At 35.7% G+C, this 23,075-nt stretch overlaps 2 protein-coding genes, 1 long non-coding RNA gene and 1 pseudogene across 6 annotated transcripts; 2 read left to right on the top strand and 2 right to left on the bottom strand.

The window, feature by feature from the left end:
• Positions 1-1,816: 1,816 nt before the first annotated feature.
• Positions 1,817-8,260, top strand: LOC103327493 (uncharacterized). Of its 3 annotated transcripts, none has more exons than XM_089049692.1 (11): positions 1,817-2,020; positions 3,095-3,195; positions 3,413-3,584; positions 3,664-3,861; positions 3,991-4,084; positions 4,258-4,763; positions 4,937-5,054; positions 5,793-5,854; positions 6,680-6,786; positions 6,891-6,978; positions 7,619-8,260. In XM_089049692.1, exons 1-11 carry the CDS (start codon positions 1,871-1,873, stop codon positions 7,886-7,888), a joined length of 1,866 nt encoding a protein of 621 aa, XP_088905818.1. In that variant the 5' UTR covers positions 1,817-1,870; the 3' UTR covers positions 7,889-8,260. The 3 variants fall into 3 exon arrangements, with proteins under 3 accessions (XP_088905818.1, XP_088905817.1, XP_088905816.1); XM_089049691.1 differs by having other exon boundaries at positions 3,664-3,900; positions 4,258-4,757; XM_089049690.1 differs by having other exon boundaries at positions 3,664-3,900.
• An 817-nt stretch (positions 8,261-9,077) lies between these two features.
• On the bottom strand, positions 9,078-11,620 carry LOC107880876 (exocyst complex component EXO70I-like; annotated as a pseudogene).
• A 4,336-nt stretch (positions 11,621-15,956) lies between these two features.
• On the top strand, positions 15,957-19,370 carry LOC148917981 (uncharacterized). Of its 2 annotated transcripts, none has more exons than XR_016125891.1 (4): positions 15,957-16,342; positions 16,521-16,638; positions 18,141-18,204; positions 19,024-19,370. It is a non-coding gene; the product is annotated as an uncharacterized LOC148917981 (long non-coding RNA). The 2 variants fall into 2 exon arrangements; XR_016125890.1 differs by having other exon boundaries at positions 16,518-16,638.
• Positions 19,029-22,783, bottom strand: LOC103327396 (ABC transporter E family member 2-like). The gene is made up of 12 exons (XM_089049693.1): positions 22,733-22,783; positions 22,270-22,372; positions 22,097-22,182; positions 21,894-21,991; positions 21,694-21,811; positions 21,464-21,553; positions 20,928-21,232; positions 20,596-20,791; positions 20,313-20,498; positions 19,936-20,193; positions 19,575-19,820; positions 19,029-19,446 (listed from the first exon to the last, which is right to left on the bottom strand). Exons 2-12 carry the CDS (start codon positions 22,370-22,372, stop codon positions 19,327-19,329), a joined length of 1,806 nt encoding a protein of 601 aa, XP_088905819.1. The 5' UTR covers positions 22,733-22,783; the 3' UTR covers positions 19,029-19,326.
• Positions 22,784-23,075: the final 292 nt, after the last annotated feature.

The following is a 23,075-nucleotide window of genomic DNA, read 5'->3' as shown; positions in this document are numbered from 1 at the left end:
TGTGTACTATCACTACTCTTTTCAATTCTTGATATGTGTTCATTAGCATAACTATGATTCCATAAATACAAAGCAAAAAGTTAACTATAGTTAGACCCATGTACACGTGTCAAATGTTGAGATGCTTGGTGAGAATACACCTTTGGCTAAAGTGTTGAGCAAAAATATATCATTTATGATTTACCTTCCTCAATTTGCTATTCGCATTCTTATGCTAACACGTAGACTCCACTTACACAATAAACTAGACAATTAATGTTCTAAGCACAAAAGGTTTTTAGCATTTTCAATGTAAGTTTGTTTTTCCAAAGTAAAATAATTGTTTTGAAGAGCCACAGTCAACTTATCAATTATAAAGAGAGAGAGAGAGAGAGAGAGAGAGAGAGAGAGAAGTTGTAGCTTATGTGATTGAGTTTTGACAAGTTTGTTTTGTTGGGATAGTTTTGTTGATATGGCTCATATATTTTAGCATTCCAACATTATTGAAGAGGCAATTGGAGATGCTCTAAAGTTAAGAGCTTGTGACAATGCCAATTTCAATTCCACAATTTTAATAGAGTTGTCCTTGGAGAAATTTCTAATCATTTGTGGTGGAAGCTTTCTTTTTGTTACAGTTCCAAAGTGGGAATTACCTGCAATTCAAGTTCATTTGATTTATTTTATAGTTGATTATAATAGTCTAAACTTTTGTTGGCCTAGTGAAAATTAGTTAATGGGGTATAGTCCATTAGAAAATTGCATTGACTTGTAAATCAGTGGTTTTATGTTCAAATTCCTATGGTACTTTGACATTGTGTGTGAGAAAAAACTCCCTCTCCAAAATTGCTTGAATAAAAAAATATATTTTAAAAAAGAAGATAAATGTAGAAGAATGTATAATAAGAAATTAACGAGTAGTATAAAAAAGAAATAAAGGCCCATATTGTAACCATTTCTTTTGGCTAGAGTTAAGGGTAGGCATCAGAACCGAAGAACCGAATCAAGCCACTAAAAAACGGAAAAAAACCGTGTTGACAAAAAAGTTAAATCCAATTCAAAAAACCGAACCAAACCGATTCTAACTAGTTCCCATTTCGGTTCTATACCTCAACAAACTGAATTGGGCCGAACCGAACCAACCAAATTAAAATATATATAATTTTAATATTTATTTATATCCAATGCTATATTTTTAATCTCATAACTAATATTTACCCAAGTTCAATTTCAAAACATCTCTTTTTTCTAGCCTCAATATTTCTTTTTGTATGAAATTGGATAATTTATTAATTTTCAAGCCAAAAAAATAAAATTTGAGCTGAAATTGTATAAAAATAATAATTTGAAAAAATAATAATAATATTTCGGTTCAAAACCCAATTGGACTAGAATTAATTCAACCCGAACCGAACAATTTTATAAATTTTTTTGTTAAAATCGGACCGAATTGAACCGGATAAATAGTACCAGATTCGATTCTAATTTAAGACAAAAACCGGCCCAAACCGAACTATGCCCACCCTAGCTAGAGTGAAATGAGAGATGAAGAAAAAGTGGAGGGAGGAAGGATTGAGAACAAAGGAGAAAGTAGTGGATAAAAACTTGGAAATGAAAATAATATAATATGTATTTACGTTAGTGTCCTTTATTTTTAAAATGAGTTTGTAAAAAGGGAGGGCATTTCGACCAAAAAAAAGTGCAAGAGGGCCATAGTAGTAACTTCACACAAATAGTTGGGAAATAGAATTTGTTTTTCTATTTCGGGTCCAAACGGTAAAAAGGGGCACGAGTCCCCGACCCGTTAGGCAGCATGCTTATAAGCGTCACTGGCTCCTTTCAGACTCGTTTGATGAGCTGCGAAAAAGAATTGAATAGAAGAGAGTGAGAGCCTATGACGCTGCATTTTCCGATGGACATTTTCTCGGCGAGCCCTAGGTCGTTCAAGGTCCACAGGAAATCACATGCGGCTTTGAGACTCAAATCCTTCATTTCCCGCGAGCTTCGTCAATTTCTCGCTGATTACAGAGACGACGTCCTCGCTGTAATTTTCTCATCCTTTCCAGTTGAACTTACGCTATAATAGTCCTTTATTTATTTCCATATTCTGAGTCTAATTAGCGAAATAAATTGATGTTTCGGGAAAATGTGTGAGCGATTCTCTTTTGTAGCTCCTCGTTTGGTTGCTGAGAAATTGTAGGAAAATGAATTTACACTTTACGTTGTGTTTGATGCTTTTTCTATCAGTGGGATGGGAAGGAAAACTTCGTGTTCGTTTGGTTGACGAGAAAATGTAAGCAAAGAAATTAACATTTTACGTTACGTTTTGTGATGATTTTGTTGTCGGGTGAAATGAGAATGAAAACGTCGCGTGCTTAATAATTAAATTAAGGTATTGCTTCAGAGTTACACAGACGTGTATGTAGATGTTATGAATGTTTAATCTTAGATAGTGCAAGCAAGAGGCTAGGGCTTACTTAATTTCTTCTATATTCAAAAGAAGTTGAGTGGACAACAAGAAATCATGTCCTAAGAGTTAAAATAATTGCAAGCACTTGATAAAAATGTGATAGTGACTGGGATACACGGGCGGAACTACCACAAGGGCTACAGTCCCCAGTGAGGTTTTTGGGTGAAAAAATATTAAACCTATGTATCTGCTTTCTATCCCACCAGTTAAAAAAGTTCTGCCCTTGCTGGCATAATTGTCTTTCTTTTTTTTTGTTTTGTTTTTGGAGGAATTCAGGTTGTGGCAGTGTGAGTGAATAATTTAAGTTGCCTGATTCAATTTTTCAATGGTAGCTCTCCATTAGTATGATTATATATTCAAACCCACACACTGAAAAGAAAAATGTTTGTTCTCAATGATACTGCAAATTGATTTATGAGAAGTAAAAAAATGGAATTGGGATTGCTACTCCAACAGTGAATAGTCGCCAATTTCTGTAATAGTTGCCGAAGTGTTCTTTATCCGTTTCTTCTTATTTTTAAACTTGAATTGAAATTTTGTGATGAAGCACAAATGTGTGATTATTCACTCTTCTCATTAACAAGCTTTTATTGAGGGATTACATTACTTCTTGAAATTTCACTGAGAGTAATGTGTTCATCACTTCAGGAGTATATTACAGTGCTGATTTGTAATGGAAAGCATCAATATCAGGCAAAAGAGGATTTAGAGGCATTTCTTGGCAACAGGACTGTAGAATTTGTATCCTGGTACCCTGAATATGAAACTCTCTTGATTAGCTGTAACTTTCTTCTTTATCGCACTCACCCAATTTTAAAAGTGAATGATAATTCCCTCACAAAAATTGGGTAAAATAACTTAAGTGCGTTGCATTTTGTTTTCATTAATAAGGTCACTTATCCGTCTCGTCTTATTTCTAAGCACACAAGAATGGCAAAATAACTTTCAACTCGTCTGCCTATGTAGGTTATGGAATCTTATCTTAAAAAAGCCTGGTCAATCTTGTACAGACTCTGGCTTTTTGAATCTAGATGAAATTGCTGCCGTTAGTCCCCAAGACAGTGATAGATGCAAGGGTGCAAGCACTGACAGATGTGAAGATTTCCAGAGTTATTCTACTGGACATGATGAGCTTGTGGTAATATCAGTTATCCGAATTTATTTCTTTATGTATGATAGAGTTTTAGGAGGAGTTGTAATGTAGTTTCCCGTGGCAGATGAAAGACAACATGACCTACCAAGTGTCAACTTGTGATCCTATTTCTTCTGAGGATGTGAAACTTGCTGAAGGTTCTCAACACTGTCCCTCTTTTTCTGCCCCTTTGAGTGAGGTGAATACCAAGAAAGGATTGTCATGGACATGCAGCAATGGAATTCTGAGAAGAACTATTGCAACTGAAAATATAAACCGTGAGGTAGATCGAAGAACTCAATGTATAAATGAAATTAACCAGGTTGGCTGATTACACTGTTTAATGGCGCCCTTAGTGATTATATACAAAGTTTCCTTTTTGTAAGTTCAGAATTTGCTTATTGTAGAGCAGATTCTCAATCAAGAATCAAGAGGGTTGCCTAAGGAGCTTTTACCTTTATCAAAAAGAGAGGCAGTGCCTGAAAATGCACGATTTTTAATGTCAGGTAGCACGTTAGATTACCTATATATGTATTTAAGCTATTAGAAATACACAATTATGTGGGTGTGTATGTATCTGTGGAACTGATCTTGTTAATTGCCTGTTTATAGAAAATGTATAAGCTTCCTTTGCTTATGGCCCAATCATGATGAACACTTTGATGCTTTCTTCATGCAGGACATCCTTGTCTTAAACAGATTTGTGCCAATAACAATTTAGGAAGTAGTCTGTCCCCAGGTACAGGATCCCTGTATAGTGAAAAACCTCGGGGTAGTGTTTGGGATAGATTGGGAAAGCCATGTGAGGACATATCTCTAGGGCACACGCGTGTTGATTTTTATGGTGTTGGCCATAAGAAGCAAGATGGGAAAGTCCATAACCAGCTCGCACTAATACCTCCAAAGAGGAATCCAGAAGCTCCTGCTATTGGTCAGAGGTCTTATGGTTACCCTGTGGAGACAAAGAAAGTGGAGCAGGGTGGTAGTGCAGTGGGTAAACCTCATACAGCAAATAATATTGGGCGGAAGAGGCTCTTTGGTGAACTCAGTACAGACCCTGGTACTAGTTCAGTTTCTTTGGTGCATGAGAGAAACATGTATCCTCAATGCAAAATTATCTCACAGGATTTCAAAAAATCAAACTTAACCAAAAATGGTCTGAAGACTACTCAAAGCCAGGTATCAGTATGTTCTTTTCCTCATAGATCATAGTTGATATAAGATAAATTTACTGTGAATCTGAAGCCTGTGCGATCTTTGAGGATTGAATTGTGTGATAGATTGAATTTTGAGAACCAACTTTTTTTCCTCCTTGACTGAATTGGTAAGAGACTTGTTTTGAATATCTTTGCCCCCAGGAAGTGCTTGATGTGAAACAAAGATTGCATCAAATTGAAATGGAAATGTCAAAGCTTCATTCAAATCAGCTAGCGATGGAGAAGAAAGATGGAAAAATGATTCATTTGTTGAATTCTGGTAAAGCCTCTGTGTAACTTGGATCAATTTGCTAAAATATGAAGCTCATTTCTACATATAAATGCTTTCTGTTTTGTTCAGAACTACAATACATGTGTATGTGGGGAAAAGTAGGGGGAGCAGGTGGTTCTGGGTGGATGTGTGATAGGATGAAACTATAGTGATGGTGTTTACAAGCTCAGGACCTGGGAAAAGAAAAAAGCTTGTGATCTCTGTATGGGCCAGTGTTCTTCTGTTTCTTTGATTCTTCTTGTCTTGTTAGCTATGTAAGCTATATTTAAATTTTTTGTTCATAAACAGTATATATAAGAGGCAAATGTATTCTCTTTTTTTTTTTTGGTCAAAGAGGCAAATGTATTCTGATGGTAGCAGGATAGTTTAATGTATGTCTGGAACTTCTTCAATTATCTATGCATAGGATGAAAGCATAACACAATGACGTGAAGGATTATTCACATAAGGTCCTAATCTGATTTTGTACATTGTTATGGATTTTTCTAAAATTTTAAGCAAATTAAAATTTTCTCAGAAACACAAACATGTTATGAAGAATATTTAACCATTATCCAGACTTGCAATTAGGTCTCTAGGGTTTCTTCTGTTCTTCCTCATTAAAATGCATATTTTTCTTCTCTTGATTGATAATCATTTCATTGATCTAGCTTTACTAACTGGCGATCATTGTTGTCCCCAGAAGCCTGAACTTTTCAGGAATCTAATGCATTTGTGCATTTTCAGGTATATTAAAGTATTCAGAGAATAACATTCAGGTTGACGCAAGAACTGTCTTAGTAACAAATGTAAGCTATTTGTGTATGTTGCTCCTTTTTTTTTTCTTTTTTGGTTGGTAAATACACACACCTAAGCACCCCCAAGATAATCAACATTGGTTTTCTCACTAAATTGTTTGTTCCTTATCTATTAGTACTTTTTTTCTTATTATAAATATAAATTCTTCTCCACAACTGTCATTTGTTTTTGTTAACAAAGCTTACTGATGGACTTTCTATGATGACTGTCATGTACATTGGAGATGGAATCATATGATAATTTAGAAACTAAGTCTAAAAACGTGACATTCCATATGGGGATTTACAGTACCAATCGTCATTGAAGGGTTTTTATATTTCTGAGTTGTTTGGATTTTTAAATTTTTTGAGTTATTTGCTTCAATCTTTGTTTTAAGTTGAAATACTTTGTGAACCTTAGAAGATGGCCGTAGAGTATGTGAAGGCCTTGACTTTAATTGGGAGAAACATTAAAGCTCACAGTAGTGTGTTGAGAAGAGCCTGACTGTATTGCCAACATAAAATAATTGAAGGAAGGTTGGTTGGATTGTAATTCTAAGTAAAGCAATTGATAGTAAAAGATGGAAACCAGAGGGGTGTGCCAATTCATGCCTGCTATCCTCGATTTGAGTTCACTTCTTAGTTAATCTAACCAGAAAGCAGGGGTTGTAGAACACTTTTGTTTAAAAAATAAAGTGAAAGGTATTTGTGATTAATTTCCATGGAGATATTGCTATTATTCCTTCTGATTTATTTAATGTGTTTCAAATTCTGCATTTGTTGTTCAGAATATCTCATAAGTATACCATGTACTATTTGAAAAAAAAAAAAAAACAGGTACATTTTTCAGCAACTAAAGAAGCTTTGTCATTGTTCTTTGCCAACTGTGGAGGGGTTGTCAATGTGGTGATGCTGACACACATAGTAACTGCTAAACGACAAGGGTAACACTTATTTAGTCATCTATTCCATATCTGAGAAGTACCCAAAGTCTATTTGTATGATTTGTCTTTGGTTTGGGACAGTTTTATGACAATTCTATTATCAGGACTGCTTATGTTACCTTTGCTAGCAAGGAATCTGTTGACAAAGCCGTGGCATTGAGTGGGACAACATTTTATTCAAGAACTGTGAAGGTGAGGAGTTCCTTATATGTCTCAAAGTTTCAATTAGGTTATTGATGTGGTAAATTACAAGAAAAAGGTGGGAAACCTAAAAAAAACAAAAAATAAAACAGAATGAAATAAATAAATAAATAAGACGAGGGTAGGCCGTTTGGAGATTAACAAGGTTGAGAGTAGTAAATCTGCCACTCAATTGTTCTAACTTTGTCCACGTTCATTGGGCAGTGGATAAATGTTAAAAATGCTATACAATTGCTATTAACTGGTTTCAAGAGAACCAAGTTGGGATAAAAATAATAAACTGAATAGGTTGATAATATTAAGCTTCTCTTGGGCTGTAGATGACAACAGAGTTTCTATTTCTGATCAAGGAAAGATTTTATTTTTTATCTTTTAAAGAGAATGGAATAGATAGAATTCCTCTTTCTTTGACAAGTTCTTTTATACCCGCGTGTATCCCTAATGTTTCACATTCTATCCTCTCTCTCTCTCTCTCTCTCTCTCCTATTAAAATTTTCCAATTAAAGGGCACAAGGTGGGTACAGATTCTGTTAGTCACAAGGATCTTAGGTTGTAAATTTGAGATTCACCTTTGTAGAACTGACAATAATATTCGAAAAATTAATTTTTCACCTGTATACTTATTGTATAGGTGCTGAGGAAGGCAGAAGCAGCTTCTGCAGCAACCGCCCCAGCCCAGGTTTCTGCAAAGACTTTCGACACACATGTACCACATGGTAACAGAAAGGCCATCCCCAACAAACCACGGTATCTGAGATCTAGTCTACAATGGCGGAGAGCGCCCAGCATTGATCCAACAGAAGCAGAACCACCATCAGCTCCAGCTAGTGTTGAAGGAGTTTCCTCATCTGCCCCAAAACATCTTTCTGATACAGAGCGCACTGCAACTCAAAGCACTTAATTTCCAGAATGTCATCATTGGGATGACATACAGCTCACTAAACTAGATCATAACTATACCATACTAAATATCTGCTAGTTAGGGGAGCAGATTAGGTTGATCTATAAAATCTACTTCTAAACTTTTGAAGGCTGTTTTATATTTCGTTTTTGTTTTTTTAACAGAATCAGCTAGGAAATCTCAGCATGCCTTTTCTTTCACGCACACCATCTCCGATCTACTACTTCCTCTTTAGGATGGATATATAGGGTGTGCACAGCAGCACAGCATGAAAGTGTACTGCGTTCGTTTGTAAAAATGATTCAACAGCTTACTTTGTTCAGTAATTACTTGGTAGGTATATAAAGTTACAGATTATCAGATAATTTGGATGAGAATGTGGTGTCTTGATTTTTGTCCATCAGATTGACAGAATTTTAACTGTAATGACAGGTTTTCATAGTACTTTGGAATTATTGGGTTGAAGTGAATTGAGGATTTCAACTCCAAAAGTTACCCTGCAAACATAGATAAAAATCATTTGTCTAAGTTTGAATTAGAGGGTTCTATAATTAAAGACTGGTCTTTCTCTTTAGCCTCTACAATCACTGTAAAGCTTGCGACGAAATATGTATGGTTAAGGAGAAGCTTATTAGCCAAGAACATCAAATGTGTATATAAAAAAATGGGGCTTTACTATATAAGGACAAATAGGACGGCACAAAGACAAAGTGGTACAATGCCTCCAAATAAGAACAAGCCGGTTCAGTTACTATTACCATGTCATTCTCTGACAATGACATTGATTACAGGTGCATTTTTTATTGGTATGTAATGGAGTTTTTTCTTCACTTTTGTGCTCTTGACCTAAAAAGATGAAATTGGAGGAAAAACATGAAATAAAATGAAGCAATGAAACATGGACAGCCTTCCCAACAGTGACATCCCATAGGTTATTATTCAAGAGTGACATCCATGGATGTTATGTTTACAATGGACCGGAATAACATTTTTTTCCTTCCGCCCCAACTCGAAAGCTTTAATTCTTTTGTACCCATTATACAATTTAAGGCTTGAAGTGGACTTTTAAATAATTTTCTCTACAAAACTTTAAAGGAAATCCATAAATAATGAATTTAAATAAATACATAGTAAGTAATTAGTAAGTGTAAATCTATACAAACTGAATATAACATGAACACAGGGCTAACTAGTTTTGCCTTCAACATTATTTGTACCACATTACAGACTATATCAGTTCAAGACCCGCTTGTTTAGACGGATCCTGCATCTATTAAATGTATGATCCTATAATCTAAAAATATGGTCCTTCTAACATTACTCTTTCTACAAAGTCACATTGCCTTAAGAGTTACACGAAGCTGATTCGTCATGACGTTTTTTAGTTTACCAATAAAACGTATATGTTTGGTGCTGGAATACTTGCCAATCTTGGGCTGAAACAGGGAGCACAACATCTTCTCCAAGCTTTGTGCAGTGTATTTAACATATTTGCTACCACTTGCATCTTGTTCAACCAAAACCCCATACTTGTGAATGTAGCTCCTATAAACAGGTACAACTGCCTCCACCTAAAGTTGGCATACCTTCTTCCTCAAGCTTTCGTCATATTATGACCCCAATTGGAGTGCTTCTTGTACCTTTCATCAAAAAGCCTCATTGAAAATCAAAATCCTGGTGATCAAAAGGAAATGAAATTAAACCCTTTTGGCTTAGAAGAGGCAGAAGGTTTCCCCAGCTCTCTCTCAAGTAGAGAGCTGCACAATACTCCTTGTATTTCTCATGAGCTTCTAATCAAGAATCTCCCATTATATCCCCAAGCTGTGTGCCTTTCATTTGGCTGAAATGACAGTGATTGTTCATCATGAAAAGGTAGAGGGAGATGTCCTTATAGGCCTTGGACCATGCATCCAAATTTAGCCCAACCTCCTTCATGGTACTATAAATCTGATGGGAAAGGACATCATCATCACCATCATCATACACATCTTGTTTCCAGCTTTGATGGATCTGCAAGATCCTAGATCAAGCTTGGCCTATAATCAACTCCTTAGCAGTTTATTATAGTAATTAGTTATAAAGCTTACTAGCCCGGGAACGCTACCATCCGAAGGAGGAGAAAATCGCCTTTGCAACTCCACTTGGCTATTCAAAAGAGAAATCAAGATTATGCTATTCAAAGTGTACAGCCGTGCGGCTGTACCATTAATATCCTATTTATGGAGTATCGCCAAACGGCTATACTCTACAAATATTCTATTTATGGAGTACCGCCGGTCGGCTATACACCATAAAAACTTTATTTATGGGGCACAAATCAAACGGTATAGCCGCGCGGCTATACTCTGAAAATATCCTTTTTTTATTAATTAAGTACCTTAATCAATTAATTTCATCTGTAATTACATTTTAATTATTATTTCTTTATTGAATAATTAAATATTTTAATTAAATTCATACAATATTACTTAATAAATGGCAATTATTATTTTTTATTTAATCAAATATTTAAATTCTAATTGTTCAATAAGTAAACACAACTACTAAATAAAGTAATTAAAAAAGAGATATCAAGATTATGCTATTCAAAAAGTATAGCTGTGCAACCAAGGTGGTTGGTGTGAGTGGTTCGGCTCTACTCTAAAACATTCCTTAAGAGAGGTCGGGCTATACGATCCTTTTTAGTATTCACCACTTTTTTATTAATTAAGTAATATCTTAGCCTTATTTAATTAATTTCATATGTGTGTGGGGATTATTTTTTACTGAATAATTAAATATTTTAATTAAATTCATCATAGTTGGTAATTATTATTTTTCCAGGACCACCTCGTGGTTCAGACCAAAAAAAAAAAAAAAAGTATAGCTGTGCGGGAGGACTATTAAAATTCTAGCCTTGCGGCTCTACGTCCAGCAGAGCATTGACTCCTGCATGACATGAGATATTTTTTACTGCACTCTTCTATCTCAAGGTAGTCTAGATCAAGAGCCTGCAAGCTTCTTCTAGCACAAAAAATCCGAGCCTCATCATACGTACACGAATATGCACTTTTCAAGCCGATCAGCAGCATTCAATCTCTCAACTATGACTTGAAACTTTTGAATTACTAGCGCTGATAATGGAGATGAAGCAATGCTTTTGGTTGTAGTAGCACTGTTCTCCATTTATAAAATTATGAATTCAGCTTCAAGTTCGTTGAATGCATAGTTGAGAAGCCCTCCGTCATGACGAGGGCAACCCTCGATTGCATGCAACTCCTGTAGAATTCTGAGAGCTTTCTTCACACTCAAGAGGCTTTGATCATTGGCAAATGCATTGCCTTCCAAAAACTCAACAATGTCCTGCAGCCACTGTGTTGCCACCCCGCAGTTGTCAGCAAGAAACCTCAATGCTTCTTCAAGCTGTTTTGTAGCTGAAAGATAAGCAGGAATATCAGAACATGATGCAAAAGAGAGTGTCTTCTCAATCTCTCGAACGACATCATAGGCTTTAAGAACAGCAGCAGCAGGGCCAATGACACCATTGATTTGGTCCCTAATTGCAGAATATCCACACTTTTGCATGGTGATGGGCCTCATTGCAGCTTCCACAGATGGCAATCTCTGCTTCATGCCTTCCAACCTAGACCCAGTTTCATCAATAGCTGAAGAAAGAGCTGTAGATTTCTCTAGGCGAGCCTTTAACAATTGCTGGGTAGCTTTGAGCTTCTCAAAACTTTCAACATCAGCCATTGCCAAAAGAAGTATCTATCTATCTATCTATCTTTCTTTCTTTCTTTCTTTCTCAGAATCCCCAACAATTGACTGAACTAACTTGTGTCACCTTTTATAGTGCACTAAGATTTTAGAAGAGTGCAGTAAAAAATTCTGTTATGGTTTCTTCTAAACTACTCAAACTTACCAAATCAAATAAAGAGAATAACCATATTCAAACCAACCCTCACTTGCAAGATAAACACTACAATACATAACCACCAAATTATATACATTATCTCCTAGCTTTTGTGGAATTCTGAAACTTGGTTGTTTTGTACACAAAAACTCATCTCCAAAGAAAGATTTAGGGTGCTGTCCTAAAATTGTTTGCCCACAATTAACTTTTCAAAAGTCCTCCAAATTTTGTTAGAACATCATTAATATAACTTTTAGGATGGTGAAGGTTTTGAAAAGTTTATTTGTTGATTATTTATTTATTTTTATTTTTTTGGGCTTTCTAGAAGTAATTGTTTTTTTGCGTAGCCAGAGTGTTGCTTTTAAGATACTATAATTTTTCAAAATATATATAAATTATATCATTTTATCATTTTGCAGAGCATGCTAATTACATGTGCATCTGTATTCTCTACTATGTCCATTTCCTGGAAATATTTTGCATCAATGTCGATAGCAACCTTGATGCTCTAAAAGACATCCTCCTGAAAACTCATATATATATATATATATATAAATGTAGACATTCCATTCCATTCTAAGTTTCAGATGAAAACTAATCTACCATGCCTCCATGCATCAGATTTACAGCACAGTTATATGTAGATTCCTGGAGGTGCTTGTTACTCCATGTAGGTAGTTTTTCAATCTGAGCTTGTGTTACCGATGACATCCTAATTATCATCATCAACAACCTCTCTTTTAGAGAAGCCACAACAACTTCTATCATTTGCCCTGCATTGAGGTATATTTGGATATCAAGCCAGAATTTAGAATGTAATGAAGGTTTTTTTTTTTTTTGTGAAGAACAAGGCAGTGCTGCAACCCAGATTGAAGCTTTCGTAAAATTTGTGGAAGAGTTCTTGGAAGTCTATCAACAGCCCAATGTGCTTACCTAAAGTCATGTTTTCACATTCAAGGAAGTACCCAAATCTGATGAAACATTGCATCAGATTCTCTGTAATGCATGAAACCAAACACTTAATGCTGGATTTTGCAGACCCAATATTGGATGAATACATCTTGAAACATGTGGGGACTATTTTGATTTGCCTATGGAGTTCTACGGGCACAAGTATCTGGAATCTTTAACTCTGGAATCTTTAATACTTGTGCCCGTAGAACTCCACAGGCAAATCAAACAATCCCCACATGTTTCAAGATGTATTCATCAATGTTGGGTCTGCAAAATCCAGCATTAAGTGCTTGGTTTCATGCATTACAGAGAATCTGATGTAACGTTTCATCAGATTTGGGTAGTTCCTGAATGTGAAAACATGACTTTGAAGGTAAGCACATTGGGCTGTTGATACACTTCCAAGAACTCTTCCACAAATTTTACGAAAGCTTCAATCATTTGCTCTTCATAAAAAAAAACCTTCATTAAATTCTAAATTATGGCTTGACATCCAAATATACCTCAATGCAGGGCAAATGATAGAAGTTGTTGCGGCTTCTCTGGAAGAGAGGTTGTTGATGATGATAATTAGGATGTCATCGGTAACACAAGCTCAGATTGAAAAACTACCTGCGTGGAGTAACAAGCACCTCCAGGAATCTACATATAACTGTGCTGTAAATCTGATGCATGGATGCATGGTAGATTAGTTTTCATCTGAAACTTAGAATGGAATGGAATGTTTACATTTATATATATATATATGAGTTTTCAGGAGGATGTCTTTTAGAGCATCAAGGTTGCTGTCGACATTGATGCAAAATATTTCCAGGAAATGGACATAGTAGATAATACAGATGCACATGTAATTAGCATGCTCTGCAAAATGATAAAATCAAGCGATGACTATTCAATTGCAAGAACACAGACCCAGAAACGCATAACATCAAGCGATGACTAGTGTTCAAACAGAGGGTGTAAATGAGACAGGGAGAAGACAAGTGAGCCTTTGTGTTTTGTGTCATAACCAATGGTCTTGGTTCCTAGAGAGTGAAAATTAATTTCACCAAAAGTCACAAGATCCTTATTAAGCATATACAACATGACTTAACGGCTAGAGACATAGCCAAGGAATAAGAGAGTGGTGAATGCTCAAGTACAGACCCTAGAAAGTAAAAAGTTGTGTTCGGAAGAATCATGAAGTCTTAAGCCACACAAAAAAAAAAGAGAACCATTCAATTCAGATGACTAGTGTAGATGACTAGTCATGCAAAGCAACCATTCCCATCAAAAACCTTATGGAAAACAATTGGTTTTTCAAAACAAATGAAATACTAGCAGACAAACCATGTTACCAAATGAGTAGCTAAGCCTATACAAACACTACAGCATATTAAACATTTCAAAAACATAAGAAAAAAAATGAAATGACATATGCATGAAGAAATTTGAAAAACACATATGCTCAGTCCATATAAGCACTCAAAATAAAGGTGAGAGATAGACTCAGTTGCAGTGCATATTTAGGATATGGAGGATCGGAGACACAAAGAGGCAAGTAATGAAATGATTTCACTCTTAGAAAAGTCGTATCTTAAATTGACCTTTAAAACATAAACAATGCACAAGATCATCAAACACTTAAAAAAATATATTTTTCATTGCACATCCCAAACTCAAGTGCTTAAATGGCCCAATTTTTCGGTTCTTTGCTCTAGATTCTTCAATCAAAACACCTTATAACTTCCTAGAGCCACGACTACATTGGTCACACTTCTTCCTCTTTTTTTAATATTATTTTTCATTTTTCTTTATGATTTGTGTGGACAAAATAACAGAGCTTAAGCAAAGATAGTTATCTCCCAAGAGATAAAGCCAACACCACTTAGATTTCTTTCAATGATTCTAAACAAGCAAGGGGATTATGCACATAACAACTGTGACATTAACACCATCCAATTTTCACACCATCAGATCCTTTTGAGGAACAAATCACATACATCATCAATTATTTTGATTTTGATTTTTTTTTTTAAAAGTATGACATGAGATGACTATGACATGAGATGACTAGTCAAAGTAGAAATACTAATCATTCAATAGAGCAAAGCCAATGGATTTTCACATAGCAACGTGTTTTAAAAAATAAAAAAAAAATCCAGAGCATTGGTAAGTATATCTGCCAGTTGTTTTTTCAAAAGGAACAAACTCAAACTTAAGACTTTGTTTTCCACAAGATCCCTAATGAAATGATATCTTATGTCAAAAGGTTTGGTTCTTGAGTGATGGACATGAATTTTTGAGATATCTATTTCACTCAGGTTATCACAATAGATGAGAAAGAATGATTGTTGAAAAGCATGGTCATCCAACATATGTTTCATCCAAAAGAACTCAACCTTTGCTATGAACAAAAAATCATAATTATATTTCTCACAATGCCACACAGCAAGGTTGTTGCCAACATAAATGAATTTCTCATTTTCTCACTAAATTTCTCAAACTCAGTCTCACGGTTATGTTTGAACTCTGAATATTGGTAGATGACTAGTCAACTTTTCGTTATGCAAAAAGTGACCCACATAATTGAATTTTTGAAATTTTTTTTCAAATTATCACTCAAGAATGAGATCCATGTAAACCCAAAAAAGCCATCTAAAATGACTAGAATGTATTCCTTGCTACTAAGGAAAAAGGTTTAGATAAGATCACCAAGATAAATGTGAACAAGTTCAAAAGAACATGAAATTTTGTTGATCACCCAAGATTCAAAGCATTGTGAGAGAGATGATTGAAAGACATGAATGCAATGACCGCATTAAAATAAATAAATAAAACAAATAAACTTATAAAGAAATTCAAACCAAACTAGCCACCTGAACATGATCGGTAAAGTCCAGAATAATACACTTGTAGGAAGATATTGAGTACTCGTATGAAGCTTGCAACAACTAAAATCCTCAATTCTAACAACTAAAATTTATGAAAGATGAGGAGGTGGTCTTATTTCTTACTTGCGCTCACTATATGATTATTATGACAAACAAAAATTGTTACAGGATTGGGATTTTTAGATCAGTATTGGGTTAGGATAGCAAGTCAGTACCTGCATTGCACGAAAGTTGGCACAACATGAATTTTACGTTTTTGGCCCCCACTTAAATGGTGGGCCTCTTCCTTCTGTTTTGTAGGCTTATGAACAATGACTTGACCCTTTTACCCCTGAGCTCTCTTCTCAGCCGTACACCCTTCCTCTTCATCCCAGCCCTCTCTCCTCCCCGTCTCTTTCCCTCTCTCTGTCGCCGCCACCGTCATCATCACAAGCACCGTCTCCGACGGACGGTTCTGATGCCTCACCCGTTGGATCTCTTGGTAAGAGGTCTTACGGTTACCCTGTTGAGACAAAGAAAGTGGAGCATGGTGGTAGTGCAGTGGGTGGACCGCATATTGCAAACAATATTGGGCGGAAGAGGCTCTTTGGTGAACTCAGTACAGACCCTGGTACTAGTTCAGTTTCTTTGGTGCATGAGAGAAACATGTATCCTCCATGCAAACTTATCTCACAGGATTTCAAAAAATCAAACTTAACCAAAAATGGTCTGAAGACTACTCAAAGCGTGGTATCGGTATGTTCTTTTCCTCATAGATCATAGTTGATATAAGATAAATTTACTGCGAATCTGAAGCCTGTGCTAGCTGTGAGGATTGAATTGTGTGATAGATTGGATTTTGAGAATCAACTTCTTTTTTTCCTCCTTGACTGAATTGGTAAGAGACTTGTTTTGAATATCTTGCCCCCAGAAGTGCTTGATGTGAAACAAAGATTGCATCAAATTGAAATGGAAATGTTAAAGCTTCATTCAAAGCAGCTAGCGATGGAGAAAAAAGATGAAAAGGAAAATGATTCATTTGTCGAATTCTGGTAAAGCCTCTGTGTAACTTGGATCAATTTGCTAAAATATGAAGCTCATTTCTACATATAAGAGCATCTCCACCCATAAGTGAAAAAAGCGCCACTGATTCACGTGAATAGTGTCAGATTCCAGAAAGTCTAGCAAGTCTAAGGCAATTACTATTCATTGTACTTTATTTCCTATTTGTTTATACTTTAAACTATTAATTTTGATAAGCTTTTTAGATTATATTTTCGGTTGTCACGTGTCACTATTTATTATAAAATTTTCATTTAAAATTTAAGATAACATTTTTCGAATAAAATTTTCAAATAAAATTTTTGGATAAAATTTTTCGAATAACATTTTTGGTTTTGCCTTGACTAATCTATTAAAAAAAAAGAAATTGGAAATGCAAGAAATATATATATAAAAAGACATTAAATTGAATAAAACGGATTTTTTTTTTTTTTTACCTCGTTGCCAAGATTTTGATGTGGAAAGTGAAAAATATTGGAAGGAGATGAGTTTTTATGAAGATTTGGTGTAGAAAGTGAATAAAATGGTTAGGTATTTATAGGGAAAAAATACAGAATTTTTTGGTATTTAAAAAAATTCAGAATTTTTCAGATTTTTTCGAATTTTTGGCCAAAAAAAAATCTGTTTTACTGTGCGCTGACGTCAGCGTGATGCCTCGCTGACGTCACAAAACTCGGGCTTCAGCCCAGGCAGAAGTTGCCCTTGGGCTTGCTCGGGCTGATGGGACCCACCACGAAACCGGGCTGCTTCTCTTGCGCTGGAGCCATCTCGGGCTCGCCAGGGGGCCCTTTCCCCCAGTTTGGGTCCTGCGCTGGACCTGCTCTAAATGCTTTCAGTTTTGTTCAGAACTACAATACATGTGTGTGTGCGTGTGGGAAAGTAGGGGGAGCAGGTGGTTTTGGGTGGATGTGTGATAGAATGAAACTATAGCGATGGTGTTTACAAGCTCAGTACCTGGAAAAAGAAAAAAGCTTTTGATCTCTGTATGGGCCAGTGTTCTTCTGTTTCTTTGATTTTTCTTGTCTTGTCAGCTATGTAACCTATATTTTAAATTTTTTGTTCATAAACAGTTTATGCAAGAGGCAGATATATTCTTTTTGTTTTTTTTAAAAGAGGCAAATGTAGCAGGATAGTTTAATGTATGTCTGGAACTTCTTCAATTATCTATGCATAGGATGAAGGCTAACACTATGATGTGAGGATTATTCACATAAGTTCTTAATCTGATTTTGTGCATTGTTATGGATTTTTCAATTTTTTTAAGCAAAGTAAAATTTTCTCAGAAACACAAACATGTTATGAAAAATATTTAACCATTATAAAGACTTGTAATTAGGTCTCTAGGATTTCTTCTGCTCTTCCTCATTAAAATGCATATTTTTCCTCTCTTGACTGATAATCATTTCATTGATCTAGCTTTACTAACTGGCAATCATTGTTGTCCCCAGAAGCCTGAACTTTTCAGGAATCTAATGCATTTGTGCATTTTCAGGTATATTAAAGTATCCAGAGAATAACGTTGAGGTTGACGCACAAGAACTGTATCAGTAACAAATGTAAGCTATTTGTGTATGTTGCTCCTTTTTTTGCTCTTTTTTGGTTGGTAAATACACACACCTAAGCACCCCTAAGATAATCAGCATTGGTTTTCTCACTAAATTGTTTGTTCCTTATCTATTAGTACTTTTTTTTCTTATTAATTCTTCTCCACAACTGTCGTTTGTTTTTGTTAACAAAGCTTATTGATGGACTTTCTATGATGACTGTCATGTACCTTGGAGATGGAATCATATGATAATTTAGAAACTAAGTCTGAAAGGTGACATTCCATATGGGGATTTACAGTACCAATCGTCATTGAAGGGTTTTTCACACATTTATGTTTCTATGTTGTTTGGAGGTTTAAATTATTTTAGTTATTTGCTTCAGTCTTTGTTTTAAGTTGAAATACTTTGTGAACCTTAGAAGATGGCCATAGAGTATGTGGAGGCCTTGACTTTAATTGGGGGAAACATTCAAGCTCACAGTAGTGTGTTGAGAGGAGCCTGACTGTATTGCCAACATAAAATAATTGAAGGAAGGTTGGTTGGATTGTAATTCTAAGTAAAGCAGTTGATAGTAAAAGATGGAAACCAGAGGGGTGTGCCGATTCATGCCTGTTATCCTCGCTTTGAGTTCACTTCTTAGTTAATCTAACCAGAAGCAGGGGTTGTAGAACACTTTTGTTTAAATAAAGTGAAAGGTATTTGTGATTAATTTCCATGGAGATATTGCTATTATTCCTTCTGATTTATTTAATATGTTTCAAATTCTGCATTTGATGTTCAAAATATCTCATAAGCATACCATGTACTATTTGGAAAAAAAAAAAACAGGTACATTTTTCAGCAACTAAAGAAGCTTTGTCATTGTTCTTTGCCAAATGTGGAGGGGTTGTCAATGTGGTGATGCTGACAGACATAGTAACTGCTCAACGACAAGGGTAACACTTATTTAGTCATCTATTCCATATCTGAAAAGTGCCCAAAGTCTATTTGTATGTTTTGTCTTTGGTTTGGGACAGTTTTATGACAATTCTATTATCAGGACCGCTTAGTCGAGTCCCGTCCCATAGAGTCCCACCCTTGGAGTTGGAGAGGGGGAATTGTTGTCTCGAACATGTTGGACAGTGTTCCAGTTTAGTCGTCCAAGTAATAATAGGACCCAGCAGCTTTTTGCTCCCTATCCTTGGTTGAGTTCAACTTGTTGATTCTTGGGCGATAGTTTGTAGGGTCGCGTCTAAATGTGATATCCAGTTGCTGCAATGCCACATTGGAAAAGCAAAGAGAGAATCAAATCGTAGAACAACAAAAATTACATTACATTCAATTGAAGGACAAAGTATATGCAAGGCAAGGAGGCAAATTAAACAAGCTGCAAGACTTACAGATAAGAAGAGATTCATCCCAGTCAACAAAGATTGTGGAGAATTTGCAATACAATCAACTGATGGCTTTCCTTCATAGACAATAACTTTGTCGGCCAAGTAAGTAGCCATAATGAAATCATGCTCAACCACGAATGCGGTTTTCTTAGCGTGGAGGATGAACCTCTTTATGACTTTTGCTGCAACGATACGCTGCTCAGAATCAAGATATGCGCTTGGTTCATCTATCAGATAGATGTCTGCAGGCTGCAATATCAAGCAAAAAGTAGGCTGCATAAGTTAAGTTCAAAGCGGATGCATCATACTGTGCACTTAATTTGTTATTGCTGTAAACTTAGGTAAACTAAAATCAATCAGTTACCTTTCCAAGGCATACACATAGAGCAACCCTTTGCAGCTCTCCACCAGAGAGTTTGGTAACATCTTGATCCATTAATTGCCCAATTTGAAGAGGCTTCATCACGTCTGTCACAAACTGGGGATGTGTACAGGAATCGCGAATTTTTTCATGAAGCATGTCTTTGACTTTTATTGCACGCTTTGTATTAATTTTCTGGGTCTTGTAGGAAACACAAAGCTCAGGTATCTCCACATCAGAATCAGGTTTCAATAGGCCAACCTACAAATTGAACAAATCAAATGTATGCAATGACTCCACGTATATATCAAGATGCAATTTAATTTTAACAAATGATTGAATTGATTAAAAAGAGTGAAAATGTTAGGACTAGTACGTACCAGCATTCTCATGAATGTAGTCTTCCCGGATCCATTCTCACCCAACATCACAATAATTTGAGAATTGCTAAATTCACCCTCTATAACTTGAAGCTTGAACTCTCCCAACGTTTTAGTCATCGATGGGTATCTATACCGTGCATATGTCTCAATTTCCTCACCGGTTTCTTGTGGAGTCTCAGAAACCTAAACAAACAAGACAACAACATGATTTTATATCTTTAAAAATATTGATTTAAGCGCTTAAAACCAGCATTTTCATTGACATAATTTATTATCTTACCTTAAAAGTCAAAGATTCATCTCGGAACCTTAGGTTTTCTGTAGGAACAAATCCCGCCAAGAAGATGTTGATTCCTTCTCTAACTGAGAAAGGTAGGGTTACAACTCCATATGCACCCGGCTTCCCATATAAACAACAAATGTGATCTGATAAGTAGTCTAGGACGCTCAAATCGTGCTCCACAACGATTACATAGCTGAAAATGTAAAGCAAAGCAAAACATCCATTACTTAAACATGCCCAATGTAAGCAAGAAAAGACCCCACAAATATAAGCAATGAGGAAAAAAAATTTGGGGCAAGAAGAGAAGAAGAGAGCTATGAAAACAAAACCTATCAGGCCCGATCAAAGATCGGATGACTTTGGCAGCTTTAAGCCTTTGTTTCACATCAAGATAACTTGAAGGTTCATCAAACATGTATATATCTGCCTTTTGCAAAGCAAGAAAAGCAATGGCGAATCTCTGAAGCTCCCCACCAGATAAATTGACTACTTTACGATCTAGAACCTGGTTTAGCTCAAGATCAACAATGACTTCTTCCATCACACCCCTCTCATCTTTCTGTTTGAGCAACTCCCCTACATTGCCTTCAGCTACTTTTGGAATGTGGTCAACGTATTGGGGTTTTATAACAGCCTGTTTAAAGGAAAAATAAAACATATTACATAAAACAGCAAAGGAAAATAAAAACATAATATATAAGTGCCCGACTATGCAATTAACTGGACTAAACAACATCACACACAGCATAAGTGTCGGAAACAACCCATGTTCAACATAGAAAAGAGCAAGAACAGAAGGTTAGGCAAAAAATAAAAAATAAAAACAAAACAAAACCGGTAACGATGAAATAATCTATATACCTACCTTCAACTTATCTTCCAAGAGACGTATAAAATAACTTTGCAGCTCCGATCCTCGAAAGTAAGTCAAGATTTCCTGCCAATTTGGAGGATTCTACAAAAGAATAAAGAACATAGATTATAGTCATTCAAAAGAATTAATTGATCAAACAAAACTTGAGAAAAATGATCATATACTAGGAAAAGGGGAGAAATTGGAAATATGAAAAAACGATGATATGTAAAGAGTATTACATTGAAACGACCCAAATTTGGTTTGAGCTTGCCAGCCAAAATTTTGAGAGCAGTTGACTTCCCAATGCCATTAGTTCCAACCAAACCAAGAACTTCCCCTGGCCTAGGGACTGGTAACCTGTAATTATGTATAATTTAGTCTCTGTTAACTTAAAACACTAAAACCTGAAGCTGATCAAAGTGGTAAGGAACTAACAGACCTGTGTAATTTAAAAGAGTTAGACCCATAGCGATAGGTTGTGTCTTTGTCCAGTGCCTTTGGCAAGTTGATGATTTCAATTGCTCCAAATGGGCATTTCTACATGACCATAGCCAGAATGAAAACAATGCCTCCGTTAAAACACAACTAGAGTAGATAAAAAGAAGATGAAAATAAGACAAACAAAATACAATCTTCACTGACCTTAACACATATACCACAGCCAATGCACAACTCTTCGGAGATACGAGCAACCTTGGACACAGGTTTGACCTCAATGCATAATTTACCTGCACATTTATGGTTAATAATAGATAACAAGTAGCATTTATGCATAAGAAGTCCATGTACAAAAAGAAGTAGCATAACATTCATACCAGTACGTACGACCGGGCAAGTCCTCTTACATTCCTGGTTACATTTTTTGGGCTTGCATTTGTCAATGTTCACTATTGCTATGCGAGTCGACCGATTTTCCATCTAAAAGGTGAACAAAATGTTAATGATATGAACCCCACATGGATAAATCAAATAAACTTATAAAGAAATTCAAACCAAACTAGCCACCTGAACATGATCAGCAAAGTCTAGAATAACAAATACACTTTTAGGAAACTCTCAATGCAAAATAAGGGCAATACTAAATGCCTCATTCAAGTTACAACTAAAAATTTTGAAACATGAAGAGGTGGTCTTATTTCTTACTTGCGCTCACTATATGATTATTATGACAAACAAAGAACGTTACATGATGGTCTCGAAAACAGAGAAGGTGTTGAAAGAAACACACATGCAATGCAGTTGAAGATTGAGAGAGACAGGACTTGAAGAAGAACTTACTGTGTTACTGTAGATGAAGATGGCTTTGATGGCTTTGATAGCTTTGATAGCTTTGAGAGAGAGAGAGAGAGAGAGAGAGAGATGATCGATGAATGAGAGGGTATGCGAAGCCTTACGATGAAGAATATTATTTATATGGAACTCTGATAACGTGTTAAACAAGTTTCTTTTGTTTCCTTATACTTTTTGGTTTTTAATTTTGAAATGATTGGGATTTTCAGATCAGTGTTGGGTTAGGATTACATGTCAGTACCTGCACTGCACAAAAGTTAGCACAACATAAAATTACATTTTTGCCCCCAATTAATTGGTGGGTTATGAACAATGAATTGACCCTTTTACC

Source organism: Prunus mume, linkage group LG4 (assembly GCF_029339155.1).
Source record: "Prunus mume cultivar Tortuosa linkage group LG4, ASM2933915v1, whole genome shotgun sequence".
NCBI lineage: Eukaryota > Viridiplantae > Streptophyta > Magnoliopsida > Rosales > Rosaceae > Prunus > Prunus mume.
This window is presented reverse-complemented; position numbering and strand designations above follow the sequence as displayed.

Excerpts from the sequence above, each read along its gene's own strand:
- LOC103327493 (XM_089049690.1), top strand. The coding sequence starts at position 1,871 with ATGACGCTGCATTTTCCGATGGACATTTTCTCGGCGAGCCCTAGGTCG. Across the intron at positions 4,085-4,257 it reads TGCACGATTTTTAATGTCAG|GACATCCTTGTCTTAAACAG; the intron begins GTAGCACGTTAG and ends TTCTTCATGCAG. Across the intron at positions 4,764-4,936 it reads CTACTCAAAGCCAGGTATCA|GAAGTGCTTGATGTGAAACA; the intron begins GTATGTTCTTTT and ends CTTTGCCCCCAG.
- LOC103327396 (XM_089049693.1), bottom strand. The coding sequence starts at position 22,372 with ATGGAAAATCGGTCGACTCGCATAGCAATAGTGAACATTGACAAATGC. Across the intron at positions 21,554-21,693 it reads CAAATTTGGGTCGTTTCAAT|AATCCTCCAAATTGGCAGGA; the intron begins GTAATACTCTTT and ends ATTCTTTTGTAG. Across the intron at positions 20,499-20,595 it reads ATGAATCTTTGACTTTTAAG|GTTTCTGAGACTCCACAAGA; the intron begins GTAAGATAATAA and ends TTGTTTGTTTAG.